Genomic DNA, 22,835 nt, shown 5'->3' on the forward strand with positions numbered 1-22,835 from the left:
GATTGTTTCCTTCACTGTGCAGGAGCTTTTTTTTTTTTTTTTTTATGAAGTCCCAGTAGTTTATTTTTGCTTTTATTTCCCTTGCCTCGGGAGACATATCCAGAAAAATGTTGCTACAGCCAATGTCAGAAAAATTACTGCCTGTGCTCTCTTCTAGGATTTTTATGGTTTCAGGTCACACGTTTGGGTCTTTAATGCATTTTGAGTTTATTTTTGTGTATGGCATACGAAAGTGGTCCAATCTCATTTTTGCATGTAGCTGTCTAGTTTTCCCAGCACCATTTGTTGAAGAGATGGTCTTTTTTCCATTGTATATTCTTTCCTCCTTTGGGAAGATTAATTGACGGTATAATTTCGGATTCATTTCTGAGCTTTCTGTTCTGTTCCATTGATCTTTGTGTCTGTTTTGTGCTAGTACCATATTGCTTTGCTTACTACAACTTTGTAATATAACTTGAAGTCTGGAATTATACCTCCATTTTTGTTTTCTGGGGTTTTTTTAAATTTTTTTTTTATTTTTCAAGATTATTTTGGCTATTTGGGGTCTTTTCTGGTTCCATACAAAGTTTAGGGTTGGTTGGTCTAGGTCTGTGAAAAACGCTGTTGGTATTTTAATAGGGCTTGCATTAAATCTGTAGATTGCTTTGGGTAGTATAGACATTTTAACGATATTTATTCTTCCAGTCCATGAGCATGGAATGTCTCATTTCTTGTGTCATCTAAATCTTTAAGTTTATTATTTTTATTTTTTAAGTTTATTTTTAAAATACTTATTTTTGTATATAGTATTAAGTAAAGGTCTAATTTTCTCTTTTTCCATACAGCCAGTTGTCCCACTGCTGTTCATTAAATGGTGTGTCCTCTTCCTGCTGACTTGTAATGTCTGCTTTATCATAAACCAAGAGCCAGAGTTTACTTCTGATCCCCAGACAAACTCTCCTGTTTCTTTGCACGGTTTGCTCATCATGTACTAATGCCTGTCTAATTGCCACCGTCTAATAGTCCATTAGGACTGCTGCTGGTAGTGAACAGCCCTCCCTTATTATACTTCAAAATATCCATGTCTAGTTTTGGCCCTTAATTCAACTTCACGTTGTCTAGTTACACCAAAAAGACAACCACAGACTTTTGAATTTTGAACCGGTGAGGAAGAGCGCCTCCCGCCTCTTGAGGTCTTCTTCCGGAAGTCGCGTTCTTCTTCCGGAAGTCCCGTTCACCCCTCTCTTTACGTAGTACTGTCAGCAGAACCGAGTCCACGTGGTGGGAGATGAGAAACGCAGGAATCATGTGACACACACACACACACACACACACACACACACAGAGAAAACGCTATTTTTAAAGAAAAGGGAATATGGATATTCAGAGCCAACCAGTGATCTTTGCTGCAGACTGAAATCGACAGTGTCTGAGCAGACTGCAGTGTTGAGTCTTTGCAGGCCGGACTGGGTGGAGTTTTCACTTAGGTCTTCGGATATCCTTCAGTTAAGTTTATTGATGTGAAATGTTGGGGCCTGGAAGCAGAGGGTCAAGAAAGAAATCATGAGATGTCTTCGGCACAAAAAAGGTGGTTTTATGAAAGCAGGGGGACGGGACCCGTGGGCAACAAGAGTTGCTCTGGGGTTGTGAGGAGGAACTGGTTACACACTTTCAAGTTGGGAGGGACTTAGGGGTGGCCGAAATGTCGAAGGAATTTGGAAGCAAGGTTTCCAGGACCTTGAGGGGCATTTACTATTGTCTAGTAAAACCTTAGTCATGAGACCCTTCAGGTGCGTATCAGTGGGCCACATGTTTGGAGGATGATTGCTAACATACATCTTGGGGGGTAGAGATAAAGGAAATTTCCGAAGGGATTTTTATATGCTAAAGACTTACAGGATACTGGAGGTGGGGCTGATGGCAAGCTAAGGTTGCCTTTTGCTCTTAGCAAAGTGTTGACATTGAGGCAGTTGAGTTCCTGGAGGAAGGTCACTCTGCCTGTCCCAAGCACTTGTCAGTGGGCCATAAGTTGTAGGGAAGTTTAATTAAAATATCTTTTACCCTTTGCTCTCCATATCATTTACTGTTTTCTCCATAGAGTACTTGCAGATCTTTTGTTAGATTCCATTCCCAAGTACTTAGTAGTTTTTGTTTGTAAATAGTTATTTTTTACACTTGCATTTTGTGAATGCTCACAATAGAGGACTGTCACTGATACTTTTGTGTCCTGTACTCTCTTATTCTCATTTTCTAAATAGACCGTTATCATGTGTAAATAATGGCAATTTTGTTTTTCTTTTCATCCTTCTGCATTTTCTTTCATAGTTGGTTAGTTCGGCCTCATTTTCCTGTGACTTGTATTGAATGCAAGAGGTGGTAACAGGCATTCAATCTGTTAATGTGTAAATTACATTACTATATTTTCTGAGATTTCTGAGATAAATCCTAATATAGTACATTATTTCAGATAAGATGATTATTTTTTAATCATTGTTGGGTTGAGTTTACTAATATTTTATTTAGGATTATTTTATCTGTTCATAAATGAAAAACAAATTGTCTAATAGTTTTTCTTTTTTGTAATGGCCTTGTCTGGTTTGGGAAGCAATGTTATATAGCCTCAAAAAATTGCTCTCTCTCTCTCTTGCACTCTCTCTCTCTTTTTCTCTTCTCGAGAACAATGTCTATAAGATAGTATGTCCTTAAAGGTTACATAGACTTCACCTATAGATTTTTGGTGGGTAGATTTTTTTCAGTATTATTTCAGTTACATTAATGGCTAGAATTAGTCCAGTTCTCTGTTTCTTTTTGTAGGTTTTTATGGAGGTATATAAAGAAGTAAACATTTATAAAAGTAATTATATAAATGTACTTTCTTGGATTTTATTTTATTTAACATCATATTTGAGAGATTCATTTATATTGCTACATATAATTGTAGTTTGTTCATTTTAACTGCTGTATGATTTTATATTACGTGATTACACCATAATTTATCCACTTCACTTAGTGCACATTTGGGTAGTTTCTGGTCTTTGCCTATTACAAATGATGCTGCTGAGAACATTCTAGTCCATGCCTTTTGGTGGACATGCGTTTTCATTTCTGTTGTCTAGGAGCAGAATTGCTGAGGTAGACACATGTGTTCAGCTTTAGTAGATGCTCCTGAACAGTTTTCAAAAATGATTACCAATTTTTTTTTCTTGAATAAGTTTTAGTAAGTTATATTTTTCCTAGAAAACAATCTATTTCATCAAAGCTATTGGTATGAATAAAGTTTTATGTTTTTTTAATGTCTGCCGTGATATCTCTTGTATTATTCCTAATACTATTTATGTTCCTGTCTTTGTCTTCTCATCAGGGTTGCCAAGTTTTCCATTTTACTTTAGTTTTCAAACAACCAACATTCAGGGCACCTGGGTGGCTCAGTTGGTTAAGGGTCTGACTCTTGATTTCGGCTCAGGTCACGATCCCGGGGTTATGGGATCAAGCCCCACGTTGGGCTCTGTGCTCAGCACAGTCTGTCCCTCTCCCTCTGCTCCTCCCCATCACGCTTGCTCTCTCTCTCTCTAAAATAAAATCTTTAAAAAAAAAAAAAACATTGGATTTTATTGATTCCTTCTATTGTGTCTTTATTTTCCACTGTATTAATATCTGCTCCCAGCTTTCTCAACTAGCATCTGCTCTCATTCTTTCTAATTTCTTTAGATTATTGTTACTTTCTCTAACTTCTTGAATGTACTTAACTCTTTAATTTTCAGTCTTCATTTTCTTTAAGCTCAATATTTTAAAATTGTATCAACTGTTTAATTATATCCCACCAGATTTGATAAGTAGTAGTCTCAATTTTATTCTTTTTTTTTTAAAGATTTTATTTATTTATTTGAGAGAGAGAGTGCGCGCGCATGTGCGCACACACACACATATGAGTGGAGGGCGGGGCAGAGGGAGAAGGGGAGATAGAGAATCTCAAGCAGACTCCATGCTGAGTGTGGCGCCTGATGTGGGGGGCTTGATCTCAAGATCCTGAAACCATGACTTGAGCCGAAACCATGACTTGATCCAAAACCAAGAGTCAGATGCTTAACTGACTGCGCCGCCCAGGAGCCCCTCAGTTTTATCTACTTTTAGCTGTATTCTAATATCCATTATGATTTTTCCATTTTTGATTTCCAGTGTGTGAATTTTTGTTTGTTTTGTATTAATTGTAATTTTGATATTTATTTCAAATTTAATTGCATTGTGGTCAGAAAATACAGTCTGTGTGGTATTTATGTTTTGATGTTTGTGGACCTTTCATACAGGACTTAGTACACAGTTACTTTTTGTAAATATTTTATGTATAATAAAAAAATGTATATTCTCTAAATACTGAGTACAGGCTATATACACCCACTTATACAAACTTGTTATTTATGTTCTGTATTATTAATTTTTGTCTGTTTGATCTATCAATAGATGCTAAAAATTAAATGTCTGATGTTTCCTCTCTCTTTTAATTTTTGTTTTCTATAGTTTGACACCATTGTGTTTATAAAAATAATACTGATTTGGGGTGCCTGGGTGGCTCAGTCGGTTGGACGTCTGACCCTTGGTTTTGGCTCAGGTCACGATCTCGGGGTTGTGGGACTGAGCCCCACGTTGGGCTCTACACTCAGCATGGAGTCTGCTTGTCCTTCTCGCTCTGCTCCTCCCCCCTTGCTCACTCTCTTTCTTTCTCTCTCAGATCAATAAAATATTTTTAAAATAATAATACTGATGCATCGCAGTGATTTTTATCTCCAACAATGCCTGTTTTGCCCTTGAGGTCTAATTCATTTGACATGAATATAGTGACACGACATCAGGTTTCTTCTGTTAGTACTTCTCCAATACTTCTTTTTCCATCTTTTTCCATCAAGTTGTCTATGTTTTTATTTATGTTTTAGGCTTACTGTTGGGGGTGGGTAGGAGAACATTTCAAAATGGAGAATTTGTCCATGTATATTTATTATGATCACTAGTATGTTTGAATTTCTTTCTACCAGTATCTAAAACAATTCTGTGTAATGTGTCTTTTTAATTTCCCTAATTTTTTTCAAATCTTTTTTTTTAACAATATCTTACTTTTTTTAAAAGTCTTCCTTCTATATCTTAGTCATTTTAAAACTTCTGAAGTTATAGTTGTTTTCAGTTGTTATACATTTAGGTTTGCAGGGGGCACCTAGGTGACTCAGTCAATTAAACATCTGCCTTCGGCTGAGGTCATGATCCCAGGGTCCTGGGATTGAGCCCCATGTCACCCTCTCTGCTCAGCTGGGAGCCTGCTTCTCCCTCTGCCCTTCCCTCGCTCATGCACGTGTGCACACTTTCACTCTCTCAAATAAGTAAATAAATCTTGTAAAATATTTAGGTTCTTGGGGATCTAATCCTCCTATTTATTGCACATACTGAGTCTTACTTATGATGGGTTTTTTTCCTCGTGGGTTTTAAATTTTGGATTCTAAGTGTTTCCCAATTGGAGTTTTATCTATAAATCCCATATAATCCCAGGGTAAGAGAGTGGTCCTCAAGAGTAATTTTACATTTGCTTCTGCTTGGCGCCTCGGGTATACCAGCTCTATCTCAGAACCAATTCTTATGTAATTTTTGATGGGTTCTTAAAACAGATAGTTATGTAACTTCAACCTCAGATTTCTTATTTCTTAATTCTCAGGCAGGCCAAGATTCCTGCCCTCTCCCTCAGTGCAGCTTTTGGATTTGTTTTTTTCTCATCTTCTCTTTCACTGAGGGTGTTGCCATTTGAGGGTTGTGCCTTTATGTAGGTAATGAACTCAGAGTCACTACCTCTTTCATACCCGACACCTCATCTCCTGAGCCCAAATAGATGATAAGACCCAAATGGGTTCTAGGTTAACAGGATGTGCTCACCCTTTACCCCCAACTTTGCATACTGTTTTGGTTTTCCAGAGCTTGTTTCTGGCACCTTGGGACCTCCGTTTCTTCCTTTTATGTTCAACTATGCATGTAAAATATTTTTTTATTTTGTTGAGCATTTTTAGATGTTTATAGGAGGAAAATTTTCATGTTGTCTTAGTCTGTAATTTTCCTAAATCTAGAAATAGAGATTTAAATTGATAAACAAAAATACTGACAGATAGCTAAAAACATGAATTTTTGAAAAGCATCATGCAGTGCACATTTTTCTTCACATGGTGGCTTTTTTCTTCACTGATGACATAGAATAAGCAAGAAATGACTTTGGCATCAATGTAAGTTATACATAGAGCTGCTCAAGAGGCCAGTTCTGGTCCTCACTTCCAAACTTCTTGTCCCTTTGTGTGGGTTTGCCTTTGCGTGCTCTCCCCTGTCCCTCAAGCTGGGTTTTATCCCCACCTGCGGACCCCCTCCCCCTCGAGTAAGCCTGCTCAGAATTTGCTTAACTGAAAGCAGGAGGAAGGGAGGAGGAGGAGCTCCGGGTTCCTGGGGAATGAGCAGTGGATCAGCCTTCTCTCCGTGTCGTCTTCCCTGTCCCGTCCGGCAGAGCCCTGAGCTCCTCAGGCCAGAGGAGGTGGGATGGGGTCGGTGGGGCTGAGGTTCAGAACGTTTGAGTTCATCCTCCGTTGCCTTCCAGAGCCAAGTTGCACAAACAACTCCGGCAGTACCGTTGCCTCCTTTCTCTCTGGGCTCCTCCTGCAGGCTGTTGATTTCGTCCTGTTGGTTGAAGGGCGATGTGATACTTTAGGGTTTGGATTGCTTGCATTCAGCAGCTCAATATGACGTTTTCCCCATCTATGGATGTGATTTCATTGCACGAGAAAGCCCTTCCAGGCATTAGGATGGTTCTCCTTCTGTGTCTTATCACTGTGTGTTGGTCTATTTCTAGGGAGGAATGATCAATTGGAATCGTCTTTTCCCTCCTTTACGTCAGCGACGGAATATAAACTATCAGGATGGTCGGCGGTCAGAACAACAAGCATCTCCTCCTCTTGAGGTTTCTGAGGAGCAGGTAATCAGTAACACTGGTACTTCTCCTAAACCTGTGCTTCACACTCGAAGCAGTTTTGCTGAACAAGAAAGAAATCAAGTGTATAAATACGAAGCTTTTGATGACAGTCAAGCTGCTGCTGGTAACAGTGACAGACACTTGGACTTTTATCGGCTACTGTGGGTCTTAAAGTTTGAGGAAGGCATGATTTGGGGGAAAAAAAAACCTTGTGATCACTTAGTTTGAAATATATAATACTTTATATATACAGGAAGCTCCTGGCGTTTGTTCTCTATGAGAGCTAGGAGAGAACAAGACAAGGGCAGGGAGGGAGTGGTGCTTCTCTGGGTATAACTTTGGTATGGTTTTGACTTAGGAATCAGGTTAATGTTTTACATACTCAGAAAGCAAATCAACAATAGGGACAACCATAAACTAGAAAGAAACAAATAAGTGATCCAACTGTATTTTAAATGAATAACATAATCATAGGAGAAAGGGAAAAATTAATTTTAGTAACTTTTGAACATTATATACCCTCAGTCTAAAGAAAAAGAATTGCAGAGCAATCTTAAGGTCTTCCTAGGTTTATGTTCATAGTAGTATGAGCGCAGCAATTCTGAAATTATGTTGTGTGTATTGTAGATTTGAGCAAATGAGGAAATAGGTTGATCTTACTGTAGAAGAAGGAAAATACAAATTCAGAACAGGGGAGAGCAAGGAAGAACCCTGTGGGATTAGATTGGAAGTAGAGGTATCAGCATAAACTCATGATTTAATAAGTGTGTGTGTGCGTGTGTGTGCGTGCGTGTGTGCATGTGTGTGTGTGCGTGTGTGTGTGTACATACATGTGTCTTAGCTCTGTCAACCTAAGGCGATCAGAAGCGATGGCATCCCAGTAGCACTGACCACGCCTGGTGCCCAGATCTGGTTTCTAAATATGTTGGCCCACTGACAGAAATGAGCCTCTTTAGAGAAATGAAATGGTGGGTCACAGGCCCAGGGTTGTGAAGGAACAAGATGACCCTGGACCACCACGCAAGGAATTTAAGGAAATGCTTCATAACTAAGGGAGCAGGCCCCAAGGACACCAGAGCCAGCTTGAGGGGGCCACACGACCAAATTGGGGACATAAGATTTGGGTACCAAATAAGGACAGGGGCGCCTAGCTGGTGCAGTTGGTTAAGCAACTTTTGGTTTCGGCTTAGGTCATGATCTAGGGTTGTGAGATCGAGCCCCGCGTCAGGCTTTGCGCTCAGCACAGAGTCTGCATAAGACTATCTCTCCCTCTCCCTCTGCCCCTCCCCACACACACATGCACCGTCTTTCTCTCTCTCTAAAAACTAAATAAATCCTTTAAAAATAAATAAATAAGGACAGTACTTAATATAATCCAGTGCACAGGGGGGTAATCCATGAGTTCATACTGATATTAGGAGATTGTGTGTGTGTGTGTGTGTGTGTGTGTGTGTCCACAAAGGAAAAGGAATGTAAAGTAATAAGGAATGATTGATGGTATTAGAAAAATCCTAATTTTGCAACTATCAGAGACAAATCAGTTTAGGTACAAATCATCAATACATGAAGAAGAACGGGCTATTTATATAATCTCAAAGTGTATCTGCCCACAAGTTGCTTATTAATTACCGAAGGAAAATAGTTAACTGTACAATGGAGAAACTGGACACCAGCTTAACCAAGTTATCAGAATCATCATACCAATAATGAACCAATAAGGCATTGTGGGCATGCCCTGAAAGGACACATCAGTTATGTATTACAATAAAAAATCCATAACTTTGATCGTAAAGAAAAAGCAGATAAACCCAATTCGAGGGACATTATATAAAATACCTGACCCATATTCTTCAACAATACTGCGGTCACAAGCTGTTCCAGATTAGAGATTAAGGAGGCACATTAACGATCCTAGACTGTGCTCTGTACCGGAAAACATTTTTGGTGAACAGACATGTGAGAGTCAGTTGGTGCAATTGGACTGTGGGTTAGATCATAGTTTTGTATTAACGTTAAGTGTCAAGGACTTGGTATCTCTATGGACTGCGGCTAGGAAAGAGAATATTCTTGTTAAAAAGTACGCATACTCAAGTACTAAGGAGTAAAGGGACATGGCGTAGGCAACTTCATCTCACCTGTTGGAGGAAAGAATAAGAGAGTGTGGATAAACAGAAAGTAGCTGTGGCAAAGTAATGGTGATCTGGATGAAGAGTAATAGGGTTCTTGGTACTGTTCTTGAAACTTCTCTGTAAGTTTGAAATTATTTCAGTCTACGGCCATACCACCCTGAATGCGCCCGATCTCATCTGAAATTATTTCAAACTAGAAGGTTAAAAATATCTGTGAAGTTCAGAGCATTGCAATAACAACACTTTTAAATTTCCTTCTGCGTTTGTTGCTTTCTTCTCATCAAACAAATCAAGGGCAGCATTTCATACCTGGTCATACTGTCCAGCCCTGTCCCCAGAGTACACAAAGGTCCCTCGGACCCAGGGCACCCGGTCTGGGCGGGGCTCCCACTGCCACCCTGGATTAGGCCACCATAAATGCCTTGGAAAGAAACCAGTTGAATGTGCCTGATGAATTGATCCAGCTTTTCCCCTCATGACTTCTCACTTAGACTGATCATTTTAGTAGCTCCTCAGGACTGAGAGGTGGAGGAACGAGTTAGTTCTCCTCCACCTCCATTAGAGAATTTCTAGAAAAATGGTATTCCCATAGATAGGAAAATAAAGCCCAATAACTCAACCTTTTGTAAGATGTTTATGGTAACAGATTAAAAAATAAGCTAATACTCTCCAATTCAGGTAAAAAGAAGGAGAGTTCTCTTCTGTTACTGTTTACTTGCTAGAACCACAAGTCACATTCCTCACAGAGCAGCCATTGAGGATATGAGGTATTTAAAGGTGAGACAGTTCTCAGTGTTGGCACTTTGAAACAAAAGTGTCAAAACACGGCAATGAGGAGAATGTGTGTAATTGAAGTCTTCAGGGTGTTCTAATGAATCATTTTCCTTGATCCTCCCAGAATGACAACAGGTTAACACGTTGTCAGATCCGTTTCAACAACATTTACTTCCTTGCTCTGGTATGAAGAGATGTAAATACATCAGAGGCTGTTTTTAACATATGCTTCCTTATTCACTGATTTTCAGTGGTTGTTTCTTGTGTTTCTTGATTATCGTGAACATGGCCATTACAGGCTACCATTTCATTAAAACACAGGTTCTTCCCACTGTTTGTTATGTAGACTCTTGGCAGACACCTTGGCAGATAGGTGTTAGCCAAACTGTAAAAGACAAAAAAAAAAAAAAAAATGTTCTTGCCTGCAGGATGTTTACAGTAATGTTTAGAAATATATATTTAGGGGCGCCTGGGTGGCTCAGTCGTTAAGCGTCTGCCTTCGGCTCAGGTTATGATCCCAGGGTCCTGGGATCGAGCCCCACATCGGGCTCCCTGCTCCGCGGGAAGCCTGCTTCTCCCTCTCCCACTCCCCCTTCTTGTGTTCCATCTCTCTCTGTGTCTCTCTCTGTCAAATAAATAAATAAAATCTTTTACAAAAAATGAAATACATAGTTAATATATATAATCTCTTGGTTAGCTTGTTGAGGCTAGACACTATCTAAAATAATACTTGTTAGTAATCAAATAGCTTAAATGAACAAGACCTCTTTATGTTTAATTCTTCAATTAAATGTGCTGTATCTTCTTTATTTAAATATCAGAGTCATGCTATTTATTGCATTAAGAAACAATAATTTTTTAAACCAAGAACAATAAAAATGATTGAGGTTTTTCTGATGTAAAAAAATACTTCAGGAATTTTAGTGAGTCCTTTTAGATAGGAAAGCAAGGGATATTACAAGAAAGAATGTGCATCTCTTATTAAATCTAGTAATAGGCATACAGCCATAGAAAAATTTTGCCACTTTTTCTGCTTTTGCTGTTGTTAAGTTTCTGGATTTTTGGTTCTTCCCAACCTACTTTTACTGTTTTTCAACAAGTGGACTCACAACACCTTTGCCAATTCATTGTCCTTTGAAGATGCCATCCCAGCCCCTTTTAAGAATCTGTCGAAACCAAGTGCCACTCTGTCAAAACTCTTTTTAATAATAAAATGTGCTCAGATGTCTACTATCTTAAAAATAAGTATATACATTCCATTTCTCTTTCTCTTTTTCTTTTTAACCAGTAATTCTCATATTACACCTATACTCAAGGTAACAATGAAATTTTGTCCTATAAGCATCCTATTTTTTTTAAATCAAAGGAGGAAAAAACTCACTAAGTTTGTCTTTCTCAAACCCTCCCAATCTTAGAGAAACGACTCTTCATTTTTTTTCTTAATGGGATACATGGGTAAAATCGGACCGGGAAGTTAAATGGGACTAAACCAGAGCTAAGGCTCAACAGAGGGAAGGTAAACTGTTACCGATCTCAACGTTCCCCCTTCCAGTCACGCCTCTTTTCCTCCTCATCAGCCAAGAATTATCACCCGTCTGCTCTGCATCAGGTTGGCCACTGGGCTAGGTTCCTGAAATACAGAGATAAATAAGGCATCATTTCCTGCCCTCACATGGTGCAGAGTCCGGGGTGGGGAGCCAGGCCCAGAGATAGCCCCAGTCAACTCTGCACAAGTGTCCCGGGGCCATCAAAACTAAGAAAGGACTGCCAGCGCCGAGGGTGGGGGCAGTGGCATGTGTCAGCATGTGGTGAAAAGTGCCTTACATGTGGGGAAGCACAGGTGGGTGAGGTTGGAGTGGAGGATGACCTGAGGGGCTGGGCAGGCTCCCCAGCGCCCCGCAGTGCTGCGTGAACTTCCACTTCTGCGTTACAGGCATTAAGGCACCGTGGCAGGATCCTAAGCAGGGGGTTATGTCATTGGGGTTCCCTGGAGGGTGGACCACACATGGAGGAAGAAGCATGTTATAACCGTGCTGATGTATGTCACTTCTTCCATGCCTGCCCAGGAAATGTGCTTGCAACTGCTTATGAGACTCCAGCCCCGCTGCTCTATAGCCACGTAGTACGTTTATTATACATGAGACCAATCCACATGATTCCATTCCTGTCCTCTGAAATATTCATTGACCCAAGTAGAGAGAGAATGGCTTTCAGCACAGAAGACACTTAAGTCTTAGCTGGTAAATAGCGAAGTGCATTTAGTGTGAGAGAATCTTAATCTTAGTGAGGTTCTCTTCTGTCTTCCCATCTCAGGAACCTTCATCCCTGTCACCGTAAAAACCCACCCCAACTCCAAATACTCAACCTGATATAAACAGTCCCCTCACTAACATGTTATGTATTGGGGGTACTTTGTACTTCTGCTGTGCGTATTTCTAATTGCAGTGAGTTGGGAATTGGTCCAGCAGTGACTCGAGTTTTGTCTGTTTTCCCTGGTGGATGGTGAGCTCCGTGAGGGCTAGTACCATCTCTTCCTGTTTCCCCCGTGACACGGAGCCTGACACACAGAGGGTGCCCAGCAGTGGTTAGAGCAGGGCTGAATGGGAAGGTGTGATCAAAAAACACTTGTTTCCACTTACAAATGCGTTAGAGAGTGGTAGTACGTGGAACTTTCCATCTGAACGCCTAGATTAGAAATAGGTTTTCTAAGAGAATACCAAAGCTAAATGTGTTGGAATGAAATATTGCGTGGCAATCGAATAATTAACCAGCTTTTGGGGAGCCTCATTCTGTTGGGTATTCTAAAAGATACAAGCCGTGGAGCTCATCCAGTCTGTCATGAGGGCCTCCTCAGTACCAAAGTCGGAACCAAGCAGAAACGCAAAAATAAGGGGACTCTGAGCAGGTCTGTAGCCGGCAAGAGCATACAGTAACCAGTAACCGTTCACTCAGCCAAGAGCTGTGATCAAAGGGGGTCAGCACTTCTGAGGAGGAGGGGAGTGGTCAGGTGACGGTGGAAGAGAGGTGCACTGATCCCCAGGTGATCTGACTGTGCCCTTGCGGCGGGGTTGCCCGGAGGTTATGTGATCGTTACAGGGACAGGGAGGGAAGGGCGAGCCACATCTCCCATGACTTCTCCAGGGGTGCTCCGCCCAGCAGGCCGTGCGTGGCCTCGGCAGTGGCCCGCCACAAATGGGCAAACCAGCATGGGGTTGGGTCAGGCATCTTTCAGGTAGGCATCACTTCCTGCAAGTGTCAGAATTTGGGAAGTAAAAACCCCCAAAACTATTTGTTTTTGACACCCTTAGTTAAAGGGAAGTTAAAGAAAACCACAGTCCTACTTGAACAAAACAGCAGAGGAGTATCTCCCTGGGAAGAATTGCCACACATCTCATTGGAATGAATGTCCTATTTCACTAGTGTCAAAAAGTAGTTGAATTGCAGGTAGAAGGCCAAGGTAGGGTTTCATTTATTCCCTTGAGTAAGAGTGATCTTGAGCTAGTAGGCACACATGTCCCAATCATGGAGGATTTTTTTTTTTAAAGGAGAGGAAAACCAATATGGATTTATCTCCATCTCTATAGGTTTCTTGTTCAGCAGGGTCTCTTTTAGAAAGCGTGTTATGGGAAAAACACATTCGGCCTCGTTTGCCTGGCGAGGGCTCTCCTGTGCTGCCTGCACCTGGTCAAGTTCCCGCACCCCACTGGCCCAGGTGGGGCCTCGGGCCTTTGACCGGGAGCCACCAGCAGAGTCCGGCGCCGCCGGGGGGCCCTTCCGCGCAGCAAGGCTGGAGTTCCAGTGCCAACTCCTTGCTGTCCTCTACGTCACATTACCTCTGAACCTGGCCTCTAGAAAGCCAGGCCTTCCACCACAGAGAACAGGCATCGGTGGTGTTCCACTCGGGTACGGTTAGTTTTTATGACTGAGCGATGTGGGAGACAGGAAAGCATAACATACTCTCTGGATGTTAACCCAACTACACCTGTTTTTTTGTTTTGTTTTTACAGAAATTAGAGAGGGGCGCCTGGGTGGCTCAGTTGGTTAGGCGACTGCCTTCGGCTCAGGTCATGATCCTGGAGTCCCGGGATTGAGCCCCGCATCGGGCTCCCTGCTCGGCAGGGAGTCTGCTTCTCCCTCTGACCCTCTTCCCTCTCGTGCTCTCTAGCTCTCATTCTCTCTCTCTCTAATAAATAAATTTAAAAAATTAAAAAAAAAAATTAGAGAAAAGGATTATTTAGGTGTTTAGACTAGAAACCCAGGTGAACTCTTCTGATGTTCTGTGGTGAGAAGTTTTAGATGGAAGCTTCCCGGCCATGCACAAGCAGAAGGAGGGTACTTACTTCGCTCTGAAATGGAGAAGGAATGTTGAAAGGAATGCTTTCCAGAATATTCTACGGGGCATTTTTTAAGTTTCCCGAATAGACTCCTGTGAACCTAGCCGGGCCCAGACTGACCGAGACGCCAGGTGCGCACCTGCTTGTGTCTGTGGTCGCAGGCTCTCCTACCATGGCCGCAGTACTTTACCAGCTTTATCATTTCGGCCCCAGGCTGTTTAGTCCAGCCTGGCCCAGCGGTCAGTTCCTTAAAGAACTCACGTCGCTAAACTGACCCCTTCTCTAACCACCACTGGGCACCTCCGTGTGCCAGGCTCTTTGTTTCTGTACTGGGGACACACGGCAGGCGTGGTCCTGGCCCCGGTGTCACCAAGCCCAGCTCACCACGGGCACTTCGCACAGACCCTCGGAGCCGCAGAGAGTCTGGCAATGGTCATTGAATTAATGACGCTCCTGTGCGGGCACAACTTGATTTAAACTGATCAGGGTGTATTTTCGGATTTTTATCTAGTCAAGACCTAGAAATGTTACATTGACATTTTCTCTTCCTTTGGATGTTCTAATAGCTAGACTAAAAAGACAGGAAGCAGCCTGTAAAGGAAACAGATTGGGTTTTCAGTGTGATTTAATGTGTTTTGTGGCTAATATATATGCTGTGGATGGGGAAGGAGGTAGAGTATCTGTAAATACCATGATTTATATAATCATCAGAATCGAACATTTGCTAGAATGTGTACAAATATAAAGTAAGGTTTTCTAAAAGTCACAGATCATGTGGGTTTTTGTTAGAATTTTATGCTTACCTTTTAAAAAGATTTTTCCAGTCTTTTTTACTTGGGCCTCACCCCATTAGTTTTCTAGGCCAGTTCTCCTGTGGGCTGTTGAATCGCTAGAAATCTGTAACAAAAATCATCCTTGTGTTTATGTTTAAGCGTGGCCATCTTCGGCTATGGCGGGAGGGGTGCATGTGGGTGAACTTCACCACGAGCCGGTGTTTCACCAGCGTTGCACCGGGTCCCTGGCTGACCCTCCCGCCCTGAGACTCTCCTTCTAGCTGCCCCCTGCTCACTAGGGCCCCCTGCAAACAAGCCATTTGATTGTTGCAAAAGACCCATCAGTTCTTTGACCAACAAAGGATATAAAAGGAGTAAAGTGAAAGCAGTTAAAGTGAATGCTGAAAACAAAACCCCAAGGGTGGTTTTGTCAGGTTGTGGGTACCTCTGAACTGAGGCCAAGAGGGTCAGAGGGAGGGACCCGCGCACCTGAGCCAGTCCCTCTTGGGTGGGGTGAGAATTATCACGGGGTGGTGGGCGGGGGCAGTGCTTACTGAGCTCCTGTCAGGGCCCAGGGGGCAGGCTGGGCTCTCTCATCCCCACTGTGGCAACACGGCGAGCCCGCCCTCTTCGCTCCCTGTCCCTCTGGGTCTCGTCGCGTCTGTCTGGTTACTGTCCACATTCCTCAGCCCAAGCATGCAACTCCGTTGTCCCTGGGGCGTTCACTGTCTGGGACGCTAGGAGAAACTGACAGATACACCTTCTTAGTGTAATTGTTCAGTTTTTAAAAAAAGAACTGTTAACATGATTTCTACTTTGTAAGTTGCTTCATCTGGTTAAAGTACAAGGTCATTCAGCTGGGAAAATTGTCCAGTCACACTTGTCTTCTCACCCCTAAAAAACACAGAAAGTTCTGAAGCCAGTTTGGGCGTCAGAGGATGCATGGCCAGCCGCCACCAGTTTCTGCCTGCAGCCGACGCCCAGAGAAACCTGGCCCGGCTGTCAAAACCAAACTCGGGAGGACGCCTCCCAGGCCGAGAAATCTGTTCTCTTCGCGCCGGCCCCGCTTCTGTACCGAGGACGCAAGCCGGGCTGCTGCAGACCGGAGGGTGCCCTCTGGGGCGGGCAAGCGCTGGGCCTGCCCACAGTGTGGCCAGTGCTGCCACGCTGCCTTGGTGACCCGTGTGGCCAGCCCGTCCTCAGCACCTTCTGGACTCCAAACCACATTCAGAGTCCATGCATGGGAGACTCAAGGACCGGCTTGGGGTCGTGGCCCAGCACCCTCACCTGCTCCCAGCTCCCTCACGGCTCACATGCCGTCAGCTCCAGACTGTGAATCCTGATTTGTCAGACAGATTTATTCCCACTGGCCTGGTACACAGAAGCAGGTACTTGTTAGCTCTGCTTGAAGTCCTAGAGGTGACAGAGTGGTGACCGTGAATGCCACGTTTGGCACGCTGTTTGAAGTCGTAAAGAACGGCCACCGTGCTGGGCGGTGGTGTTGTGTTCATGGATAACAGAGAGAAGGCGATGGAGCGGCCTGCCTCCTCACCGGCCACGGTAACTCCACTAAAGAGAGTGGTTCTTAACTGGAAGTCACTGGAATAAACATCATTAAAGATTATTTCAACCCAGGGAACAACGTAGGAAGGATTGCCTGCATTGGACCTGCGTCCCGCCCAAGTCCCAGAGCCTGTCTCCCCAAGCGTGCTGGCCGGGGGTGGAGAAAGCAAGGCGTCGTACTCGGTTTGAAGTCCCCCCAAGGAAAGAGGGAAGTGTGGATTCTGGTAATCAAATGGCAAAAATGATGTTTCATGTCTGGCAGAGCCTAAAATAGATGATCAGACAGATGACTTGAGTGTTAAGAGTGTTGTGGTCTGTAGGCAGCAGCCTGCTCCTGCAAACACAGGATGTCATCAAGACATCTGACTACATCTTGTCACTTTAAGGGGTACCTCGATGACATGTGGAATGGATAGAAACAATATGAAGTAGGTTTTAAACTGGTTAAAAATCTCTGAAAAAACTGTTGGCTAGCCACTCAAGAAGCAAGGGAGGTCTCAAGTGAGTTCTGGGCCCTATCTCTGATTTTGCCTGCTTGACATTTTCATCAATAATAACTCGAGTGACCTTGTAGAGGTTTGCTAATCACATGTGGGGATGATACAGTTTTGAGGGAGCTGAGTAACCTAGGAGACAATAGAATTTAAACTGAAATTAGTTTTGGTTGTCTGGGAAATGACCAGAGGCCGTTTAACAGAGATGTGTGTGTTCCTAACCCCAGAAGAGCAAATACAACCTTCCAGGGTAGGAGTTGAGAAGCCTGGTTTCAGGTGGAAGTACCTGAGTGTTTCTAGCAGTCCACCCCAGTATGACGTGGTTGCACTCACGGGCACACGCACGGGCACACGCGCGTGCACCCCGCAGACGCACTGCCCTGCTGCACTGAGGGCTGGACGCCAGGCCGGCGGCCGCGGGCGTGCACTGACAGGAGTGCTGCGCTGGAAGGTGTCAGGTCCGGAGGCGCAGGAATGAGGAAAGCAACCCTGGCCCTTGTCCTCAGAAAGCTCACAGCACAGTGGTGGGGAGCAGTCCTCCCTACAATTACAGGGAAAAGTCACAACCATGGTGAGCACAAGACAGAGGTTGCTGGAGCCACAGAACTTCTCTGGGGTTCCTTCCAGTCTGGGAGAATGGGAGAGGGCCAGGTGCCCCCAGAGCCAGCCGATGGAGAGGAGCTAAGCAGGCCAAAGGAGGAAGCACCAGCAGTGATGGCGGGGAGGGCTCCGCAGGGCCTGGGCCAGACCAGGAGTCGGGGTGCCGGCCTAGAGAAATCAAGCGGGGGGCAGCCTTCAGACACTCGAAGTGCTTCATGCAGAAAAGGGAATAGGGTTGTTTTCTGTTATTTCAAAGGGCAAAATTAGGACCTTTGAAGTCCCATGGATGGCAACTGGTGAGAGGCGGATTCTTCTTTGATTGAGGAAGAACTTTCCATCTTGGCCAGTAAGTGGGGAGTGTTTGTGATATTCTGGGGAAGGTGGTTCTTTCCTTGAGTAGGAAATGAAAGCAGAAGATTCCTGCCATTCTGTCCACACTGTCCATCAGCCCAGGGCCTGGAGTCGGCCGTCGCCGGCGGCACCTCACGTCTCCCACGTGTGAGGGCCGTGCGTCTTGCTCGCTTGCTTGCTCGCGGACGGCCCTCTCCCCAGGCCCTGACGATTCCCTTAGAAAAGAGGAGTCAGATGTCTCTGACCACAGCCCACAGTAAGCAGGGCGCACGGCATCCATATGTGTGAATATGGAGAACTGAAATGACGCTTTAATGGAAGAAAGACCCTCACTACAGGCATTTTTTTCATACTAATCCTAACCCATCAAGCGTTCATGACACACTAATGAGGGATCACAGCCTCAGTTTGAAAGACAGCAGCTAGAACCCAGCTTCTGAGAAGTGGCCCCTGCCTGTCGGCTTCCTCTCCACAGGATCAGCCTCTCTCCCTAAGGCTCCTCGAGGAGGGAGGGCTCTGGGTGAGGGCTCTGGCCGTGTGGGCAGCCTCCTCCCCTGCCGCCTGCCTGGCTCTGCACCTCCTTCCTCCCTCCCCTCCTCACTTTGGCCCCTCGACGCCCTGCTCCCCTCCCCGCCCCCCGCGCGCGCTCTGCCCACACACACCCTGACTCCCCTAGCCGGGGAAGGAGGGCAGTATCAGGCCCTTTCTTTCCATTTTTGCACCGAGTGCATTGTTTTCTGCAGGAGAGATTAGAAATGGTGACAAAGTCCTCAATCCACAAAAGCCTCTTTGATCCACATGTGGTGAAAATCTCAACAGTTTGTGTCATTTTTCATTATATATTATTGCAAATGTATGTTTCAACCTTAGTACAAAGAATAGATTCCTTTGGCTAGTCTGGGGCCATAAATATTTTTATAATACATTTTTAAATGGGAAAATAGGTTACCAATAAACTTTAGTGGCACTGCCCACTTTGTTGGAAATTGTATGTGAAAGGCCAGGAAGCCTCTGTATTCACAGATTCGGGATTTGTGGTCAAGAAGATGCAAGCCTCATCCTCCCTACGCTTGGCCAGGCCTCAGCCCACTTTGTGCGTGTGTTCTCTGCTGCTTCCCAGGCCAGGAACTTAGCAGATGCTGCAACTCACGGGGAAGCTGAACGGGGTATGGGCATCCAGAGGACCTCCTCTGGCTGGGTGATTCCAGGAACCTGCACACGTTTTTGTCACTGGTGTCTGCCAGCATCAGAAATAGTCTTCAGTGAAGTGATTGTTCACATGCGCAAGGAAGCGTGCCTTGAGAAGTTGTTTGCAGGAATCCGATTCGACACTGAAGGAGTGTGCAAAGTCATGTGAGCGCAGGGCGGCTTATACAGATGGGCTTTCCAGGCGGCACCCCGTGGGCTCGTCCACCCTCTGCTCGTTCTGGCAGGTCGCTCGACCCTTGGGTGCTTGTTCCTTGTCTCTAAAATGAGGATTAAGGGAGATAATTGGACCTATTAGCTATATGTTAAATGTCTTTAAAATGTCGTGCCCGTTCAAATTTTTTTAAAAATAACATTTCACACTAAAATGAAAATTAGGGTCTTTTTTTTTTTTTTTTAAACCTTTCCTACAAAACTCTCACGAGGAACATTTTGGGGGCTGGTGGGTTAGTAGTCGAGTCGCCAGCCTCACCGGATTTCTGGTTGTTTCTGTTTTCAGGTTGCCCGGCTCATGGAGATGGGATTTTCCAGGGGTGATGCTTTGGAAGCCCTGAGAGCTTCAAACAATGACCTGAATGTGGCTACCAACTTCCTGCTGCAGCACTGAGAGTCCTGGGGCGGCTGCACAGGGACTGGCCGAGCGGCTGTTCACCCACAGCGGGCGCAGCCCCGCTGCCCACGCAGCCCGGGCCCCCGTGCTCTCCCGGGCGGACGTTCTCCCATGCTCTCACGGGCAAACTGGTCCCTGCTGCTCCTCCCTTAATACCAAGGCCCTTACCAGTTAAAAAAAAAAAAAAAAAGTCTCGAAAATAAGTTTGCCATTAAATCAGCATGTATTTTCTATCTTTATTTTTTTATGGGGCATTTTCCTGAGTTTGGAGAATCATCACTCATTCCTGATGTGTTTAAAATGCACTCAAACTGCAGATTTCTGTAAGCAATTGAATAGCACCCCCGATGGGAAATTACTGCTGTTGTAATATTCTTTTCACTGTAATGTGTCAGCCTACATTATATCTGATCATAAATGCCACGACAGGGGAAAGAGGAATGTTATTCAGGAAGAGGGTGGCAAAATACTCCTTATGGACTTTTCTCATCACTGTTTCTTTTTTCCCCAAATTTGCTTTCAAACCCCAGTGGCTGCTCGGTGTCACCCTTCCTATGGGCGATGGGCAGTATGGATCTGCTGCACTCGGTCTTGGCCAGGCCTGAGTGAGGAGAGAGAAACGGAGAAGCAAATCCTACCGGACACGGTTCCGGCCCATTTCAGTCCAGGGAATCAGAATTCTAACTCCTCCTCACTTCCATTAGAGAAAGTAATGATAGTCAAGTACGGATGCAAGATTCTGGAATACTCTATGAAACTTAACTGGGGTTCCTTTTACTCAGAATATGTACGGTTAGCCTCTCAGGCTGGGGGTGAAAACAGGACAGAGCAGGGGGTCCCCTGGAGCGGTGCGGGGCCCAGCCCACATGCTCAGCGGCGCGCCCAGCGCCAGCCCAGCCCTGGAGTGGTGCGGGGCCAGCGCTCGGGGTGTCGAGGACGGCAGCGTGAGGCACAGGAAGGAGCCACAGGAAGGAGCGAGGCAGAGGTGGGCCGTGGTGAGCGGGAAGGGATCTACAGCAGGGGGACTGTTGAGATCAAAGGCAATTATGTGACTCTCATGTTCTGCAAAAGGAGCAGAAATGTATCAAATTGATGCAAATTTGGACAAGTGTAATACTTATAATAAAGTTTTTAATGTGTTTTACTTTGTGGTATTTTTTTATTAGACTTACCTAAATAAAACTTTGTTCTAGGCTGCATAATTTACCACGAAATTTTTTTTTCTTTTTTTTTGCCAGTGCTCCTCTTTCTTTAGAAGATTTGGGTGCTTTTTTTTGGAAGTGAGAAAAGCCCCTTTGTTCCTGTAAGACTGGCCCCGTGAGGCCCAATCCTTAGGCTTGTTGGGGCCCTCAGGCTGCTCAGAATGGGGGGTTGAGATGACTTTCTGGGAGCCCAGCTGTCACAAGCACAGGCCCTGACCTGCTCTGAGTCTCCCCGCATCAGGGTGTAAGGACGGTGGTCGACGGGCAGAGCGTCCCCAGCTACGGTCAGTCACAGGCCAGTGGCTCGTACGAGACAGGCTGAGAGCACTGAGGTGCCTTCAGCTATGAACATCGGAGCCAATCTGGATCCACCGGCGCAAAGGTCCCAGGAGGAACACCCCGTATCCGGAGACCCACCATCTCCTAGGTTCCTTCTCTTGAACAGCACTGAGCAAAATCAAGCCAAACCGGAGGCAGAGGCTTCTCAGTGCTCAGCTCCCAGAGGACAGGGAGCAGACAGCAGCCCCACTTGGAGGATCCCAGCGTGTGGCCTCAGTCAGAAGGGACTAAGCACCCTGCAGTTCTGGTTTGTTTTCTGCAGCAGGGCTCTCTCCTAGATGGGGTCCTGTCTCAGAGAGCCTCGTCCTGCTGAAGGAGCCTGTTTTCTCCCAACTCCCGGCCTCTGTTCCAACTGCCTCCAGCTGCCCATCCTTCGCACGCGACTGCCGGGCCTTTTGCCACCTTCCGTAGCCCCCGCGCTCTGAGTGATCCCAGTCCCGACCACCCCCCAACCCCACACACAGCCTCGGGCACGTTCTCTGCACCTCACTGGAGTCCCCGCTCCTGGCCTGCTGCTCTTCCTGCGGATTTTGACCCAACTGCAGGAGCTTGAATACCCGAAAACATCCCCCTGTTGTCAAGACCCCCAGAAATCCTTCAGGCTGGTGGGACCCCTGAAGAAAAACCTTTTGTGTTCAGTGCATAGTGACGCATGCCAGAGGGGGGCATCAGCAAGCCATTTGGGTTGGTTTCCTAAAGTCTAGAAAAGATGATGCAGACTTCGGACTTGGTGCAAACAGTACCAAATCGGGCCTAATTTTCAAGCAAGCAGATTCCAGACTGTGCAAATAGAAGAGGGAGAAGGAAAAAGTGGTCTGTGGTGAACCCCACCCCCATTCCCCCTCTTCCCAAATTAAGGAAAGTCTGCCTCTGAAGTCCCGATTCATAAACCTAGACTGAGCTTGGGATTAGAAAAGAAAGGAAAAAAAAATTCCGGGAAATTGAGCATAAAATTGTGAACACACACCTTCCCGTACCACCTAGAGTTTTTTCTGAGTCCATGAGTTCAGGTTCCTGCAGCTGTGGTTCTTAAGTGGAAATAAAAGGGTCTACACCATGAACTTGAGTTTTATTTCACTCAGGTAAGCTCAAGTGGTATTTCATTTGTGAGAATCGAAGGCTAGTTTCCAGAATCCCCTAATCCCTGTGGCGTGTTTGTAAAGGGATGGGCCAAGAACGTCAAAATTGGCTTTCTGGCTCAGACTAAAATTTTAGCTCTGAAGCCTCAGTCTTGCACGTAAAGAAGACTTGCCAGAATCACGTGAATTTGCTAACCTGCTGGATATGGTTGTACCTGATGAAGAAGCCACAGCGGCTAAGTGGCGGTACCTCAACAGGACAGAGGTGGGATTTCCGGCAGAGAGGTTGGGGGAGGGTGCACCTCGCTTGGGTCTAGAGGAGGTCGGGGTGGGGGGGCCGGGGGGAGTGGTCGCCAGAGCGGGGGAATGATCTGGAAAGAGGCAGGGGTTAGAGACCTAGATTGGGAGTCCTGCTCT

General features: G+C 45.0%; 1 protein-coding gene and 1 long non-coding RNA gene across 4 annotated transcripts in view; one reads left to right on the top strand and one right to left on the bottom strand.

Moving 5' to 3' along the window:
• UBAC2 (UBA domain containing 2) overlaps positions 1-20,942 on the top strand; it is a 170,191-nt gene extending 149,249 nt beyond the window's left edge. For 2 of the 3 annotated variants that reach the window (XM_028112056.2, XM_088021885.1), the window contains exons 8-9: positions 6,845-6,967; positions 19,688-20,942. In XM_028112056.2, coding sequence (XP_027967857.1) covers positions 6,845-6,967; positions 19,688-19,795 — 231 coding nt within the window. In that variant the 3' untranslated portion in view covers positions 19,796-20,942. Of the gene's footprint in view, positions 1-6,844; positions 6,968-17,887; positions 17,978-19,687 lie in introns of all 3 variants that reach the window. The other variant, XM_028112057.2, reaches the window with a different exon arrangement.
• Positions 1,363-18,589, bottom strand: LOC114215857 (uncharacterized). The gene is made up of 4 exons (XR_003610647.2): positions 15,529-18,589; positions 15,005-15,098; positions 11,396-11,497; positions 1,363-1,514 (listed from the first exon to the last, which is right to left on the bottom strand). It is a non-coding gene; the product is annotated as an uncharacterized LOC114215857 (long non-coding RNA).
• Positions 20,943-22,835: the final 1,893 nt, after the last annotated feature.

Source organism: Eumetopias jubatus, unplaced genomic scaffold, assembly GCF_037043125.1.
Source record: "Eumetopias jubatus isolate StellerSeaLion01/CBP00866 unplaced genomic scaffold, mEumJub1_p1.0 scaffold_3, whole genome shotgun sequence".
Taxonomy (NCBI): domain Eukaryota; kingdom Metazoa; phylum Chordata; class Mammalia; order Carnivora; family Otariidae; genus Eumetopias; species Eumetopias jubatus.